Below are 5,165 nucleotides of genomic sequence, written 5' to 3'. Positions count from 1 at the left end.
ACAAGGTATTTAAGTAGGCTTTATTGAATTTTTGGTGAAATTAAAGACTCATGGCATTCTGTTAATTATGGACAAGTGATATTTTTGTAATTAAACCCATCTTCTTTAGGGCTGAAAAAATCGTGATGCTTAGAGGAAGAAAGTAGTAGCCAGTTTTTTGGTGCAAGCATACACACGCAGGGAGAGAGAGAAGTCGGCGGTAGACTCAATACACTGTGGGTGTTTATCGTCCGATAGTGGGCGAGAGGCAGTGGTTTCGTTGCGTAGACTGGGTGTCCGATGTGGGTTTGTGTCCGACGGCGTGAGCGTGGGTGTCTCGCAGGTATCCGATCCGATCTGGGCGGCCGTTTTGTCCCGGTGGGTTCGCCAGTCACCAGCGACATGGCGAGACGCGCAGGTCTGTGCGTGATTTTGCCGATCAAAGGCGGGTAATGCATTTGACTGGGGCTGTTTTTTTTCAGTGGGTTGTTCTCGATTTCAAAGACGACGCTGTGTGCAAATTTCTCAGTATCAGTGGGTATCAAAATTACATATTGATGATTATTGTTGATTATCTGTAATTGTAAATTCCTCATTGCTCGTAATAAAATTGATTCAAGCTGATTCTCAAAGTGGATGTAAACCAAATTGGTCGAACCATAATATACCTTGTGTTGAATTAACATTATAGGAGTAGAATGTCGATTGTCTGACATTAAATGTCTGCTTTTGTGACAAACAATGCCTCTCATGGTTTTATTATTATTATTATTATTATTATTTTATATATATAGATATATTGCTTGCACACATACAAGTCAATAATATTTCTCTTTTGCATGTACATGACTAAAATAAAATCTAAATTACTTTTATATATACAATTCAACTTTCAACAAATACAAGATTTAATTAATTTATAACAAAGAAGGTGATAAATTGTTTAATTAAGTAACCTATCAACAAGTTACATTGATCAGTATAATACATAGAGCTCTAAGTCTAAAGATTGAGAGGGCTAGTTGTTTACTTCGAGAAGAAAGAAGTTGGAAGTACACAATTTTATCATAAAAAGAAAATAATTAGAAACATAACACAAGGAAATTTTGGCAACTCCTAGAACACTATGGTAAATTTATCATCATCAATACTATCAACCAAGTAAATCATTTATATCTATTGAATTAGCTTTTTAACTCTTAACTCTCTCAAAATATTTGAGAGCTTTTCAATGTATCACCCATTTTAATCAAACTCTTTATCACTCAAGTTTGTTAGTTGCTCTCATAGAATCATTTGCATCTTCTAAGTTATTATAACTACTAAGCAGGTAATTCTAACTAATTCTAACTAGTTATAAGGGGATTTTCAAAAATAAAAAAAGTAACGAAAAGTATTTAAACAAAATAGCAAAATTTAATCTTCTTTGATATAGAAACTAATAGAGGTTGATAGAAGTCTATCAATGTCTATTAGTGAAAGAAATTGATACTATGTGATAGATGTTGCACTGACAAAAGTCTATCAGTGTCTATCAGTATTTTTTTTTATTTTTTTTGCTATTTCTATAAATAGTTTGACATTTATTCTATATGTGAAAATTTTTCTAATTATAATGATATTGTTCTAGCTAAGAATTCATAACATTTCTTCAAAATTTTAATCAACACAAAGAGGTGTTCAACAAGAATACTATTACCCCAAATTCACCCTAAACTTTAATTAATCACTCTGAATTAACTAAACTAATTAAGCTACATGATAGGTATATACAAGTCAATAGCTTAAAGATGTTAAATATTGATAAAAGATATGGCGATAGTTTAGTCCAACATCAGAAAATTCTTAAAGAAAATATACACACATTCCTAGCCACTATCCCAAAAACATCAACCATGAAGAAAAGGGAGATAGAAATGGAATAATGAGGTTGAAGAGTGAAGAATTTACCTACCACTATGACCAATCATAAGGAGCTTTAGGAAATCACGCACCAAAATATTAATATGTACCATTGATGGAAGAAATGCTCAATAATAAATTAAGAGGATAAATTTCAGAGAAAAGAGTTTCACCTAGTAAATAGATGAGAAGGAAAGAATGAAATATAAATTATTGGATTAGCTCAAAAATTTGTAATCATTTGCATAGATTACATCAAACTATAAATTAATATATATAAAATAAAAGTAGAAATACATAGTTCATGTTCCTCAATTCTTGGAACAAATTGCTTGAACTGCCAATCTTGGTGATGAATTGGTAATGTTGTCTGATCCAAATGACTTTGTATTTACTTCAATTGAACAATTTTTCATACCAATACAAGCCTTTTTCACCAAAGTAGATACGTTTCCTACATCCAATGAACCCTTCATAAATGAACTACATTGTCCCTTTGGATCTCCATAGCTAGCAAATTGAATTCCAGAGATGATATCACTTCCTTGACATGACACCTCTAAGGTGCTTCCTTCATTAGCATTACCACAAATAGTACGTAAGGCAATGGTTTGAATTGACACTTGTTGAGGATTTCCGCCAATTTCTTCAAATAAAATCAAAGTGTTTGTGTCATTTGAAAGAAATGATCTTGGGACGTGATACCATCTTTGAGTGGGATTCCCACAATTTCCAGCACATTTTTTAGAGTCATATGCACCTCTATAGTCACATGTAGAATTGCAACCATCATTTCCAACAATAAGAGAAGGCCAAAATCGACCTATACTTAGCCCATTTACCCAAGCGTGGCCTTTTCCCATTCCTTGCATGTCCAATACTACTGGGTCAGTTCCTGAAGGGGTCTTAAAACTAGTTTTGTACCATGTCATTCGCCTTCCAATTGATATTTTATTTAATGCATCCCATTTTATTTTTTGTGTTAACAATGGGTTGTAAAATTGTTCCATTTCTCCATTTAAACCAACCTTATAAGACCACGTATTATATGACAAATCAGCTGCGACCTTTCCATCTCCCATTAGATATATAGGACCTCCTTCAATTCCTGTGGGTATAGTGTCATAAAATGCATCATAGTTCTTGAGTCCAACTGTGGCACTCAATAGGGTTAAGGTGTTGGTTCCAGATTTTAATAGAATGGGTTTCTCAAACACAAAACTTTGGCCATCGCTTCTCCACTGTGATCCTATATACCTACTATTTATAAAAGCATGAAGCACATGACCTTTCGTATTCACCTGAAGTGTAATATTTTGAAGAGAGGATGTTGCATTGGACTCAACATTCGTCATGTACCATAAGTAGTCACTTCCATCGACAGTGGTTCCTTTTTGTTCCAGAAGATGGTTTGCTTTAAATGTGCCTTTTCCTTGTAAAGTGTCTCTCATGGGCTCTGCAACCCATGACCATGAGAGTTGCTCATTTTCCTTTTCATTTTTCTCCTTTACAAACATAGATATTTGAGAATTAACTTTTGCAGTGTTGTAAATCTCTTTATTACAACCATCAAGAATACTCACTGACCAAGCTGGAACAATATATTTTCCATCTACCTGCAAATCAATGGTGGCATCGTTACTTACATTTGTGTTGCTCAAGAAGCAAAATCTCTCCCCCGTTGCTTGGTTGGAGAATTTTGTTAAAGTAACAAAGTCGCTATAGTTTTTATTTGAGCGAGTTCCAGTTGTGAGAAGCTTTTCCCCCAATTTGATTGATGCATGAAGTTGTTTGAGATGCCCCCATTTAGGTTGATTCAAGTTTCCATATTCATCAAGGGGTGCATTGTAATCATAAGATGTAGTAATGAATGGTCCTCCTGACGTTCTTCCAAAGTTGGTGCCTCCATGATACATGTAATAATTGTTAAGAACACCACCAACTTGGAAAAACCTTGCCACAGAAAATGCTACATCTTCAGCAGTTCTGTAAGGGTCTTTCTCACCCCATTTCTTGAACCATCCTAGCCAATTTTCAGTAAACATTTTTGGACTATTAGGATTGTTAGGAGTAAAATTTTCACAATAGAATCCATTACATGTATTGATAATAGGTTGTGGGGCATCACTCTGCTGGCACATAATCCATGGAACGCCAATATTAAGAGATTCGGCCATTTGAGCGCACCAATTGATGTATGTTTTTCCTGCATTTCCATAAGGTTCCATCACGTTTCCATACTCATTCTCGATCTGAGCTAAGATTATTGGTCCTCCTTGTGGTGCAAAGAGTTTGGCTTGTTTACACATATCCACTATCTTCGTTGTAAAAATTTGCATTTCATTCTTGTAGACTTGATTATCAGTTCGTAGTTGGATTCCCGGCATATTGTGTAACCACATTGGGAAGCCTCCATAGTTCCACTCAGCACACACGTAAGGACCAATCCTCATGATAGCATAAAGACCTGCTTCTTGAATAAGCTTGAAGAACTTTATGAAATCTAGGTTTCCTGAGAAATCATACTTTCGTTGTTGAGGTTCATGACGATCCCAAAATATGTATGTCTCAATTGTGTCTAGTCCACCATCCTTAGCTTTTTTAATTAGATCAGGCCACATCTGAACTGTGCTCCGTGGATAATGAATTGAACCCGAGAAGATAATGTGTCGTTCACCATTGATAATTATGGCATTGGAATCATATGAAACATTTGCTCCTATACAAAAAGATATACATGCTAAAGTTGCAATAAGACGAACAACAAGGTATTGAAGCTTAAACATCTTTGAATCTATAATCTACTGGTTTGGTTTACTTATTCTTCAAAATTGATATGTTTATATAGGAATACTTGGTGATGAAGTGGAAGCTCTTTGCAATCTATAATTGTACAATAATTCGGGTGCAGTTGGATCTCCTTTATTTCAGGAACAGTAATGCTTATTGAGTGGTTTGATGATGGATTCTATACATAGAAACTCTATTAGTGAATGTTCACCATAAAACTTTATCTATATAGATGAGTTGATGAATTCTAAACTTAGAAAATATGCTATTGAATTTTCATTTTCAACACATTACCTATATAAGTTGTTTATATCCCGTTTGATAATCATATGGTTTTTTTATTTTTTGTCTTTAAAAATTAAGCTACAGATACTACTTTTATCTCCGAATCTCTTCTTTTGTTATCTACTTTTTGTCAATGTTTAAAAAATAAGTCAAATTTAAAAAAAAAAAATAGCTTTTAAAAATTTGTTTTGTTTTTTTAATTTGGCTAA

The 5,165-nt window shown here is 34.0% G+C and overlaps 1 protein-coding gene across 1 annotated transcript; it reads right to left on the bottom strand.

Moving 5' to 3' along the window:
* Positions 1-2,192: 2,192 nt before the first annotated feature.
* Positions 2,193-4,667, bottom strand: LOC120082105 (beta-galactosidase 7-like). Its single transcript, XM_039037334.1, has one exon. It carries the CDS (start codon positions 4,665-4,667, stop codon positions 2,193-2,195), a length of 2,475 nt encoding a protein of 824 aa, XP_038893262.1.
* Between the last annotated feature and the right edge of the window lie 498 nt (positions 4,668-5,165).

The sequence above is a fragment of the Benincasa hispida genome, chromosome 7, assembly GCF_009727055.1.
Source record: "Benincasa hispida cultivar B227 chromosome 7, ASM972705v1, whole genome shotgun sequence".
Lineage (NCBI taxonomy): Eukaryota > Viridiplantae > Streptophyta > Magnoliopsida > Cucurbitales > Cucurbitaceae > Benincasa > Benincasa hispida.
The sequence above is the reverse complement of the archived record's forward strand: the minus strand, read 5'-3'. Positions and strand labels throughout refer to the sequence as shown.

Bases quoted from the DNA above. Each gene is read 5' to 3' on its own strand.
- LOC120082105 (XM_039037334.1), bottom strand. From the start codon at position 4,667: ATGTTTAAGCTTCAATACCTTGTTGTTCGTCTTATTGCAACTTTAGCA.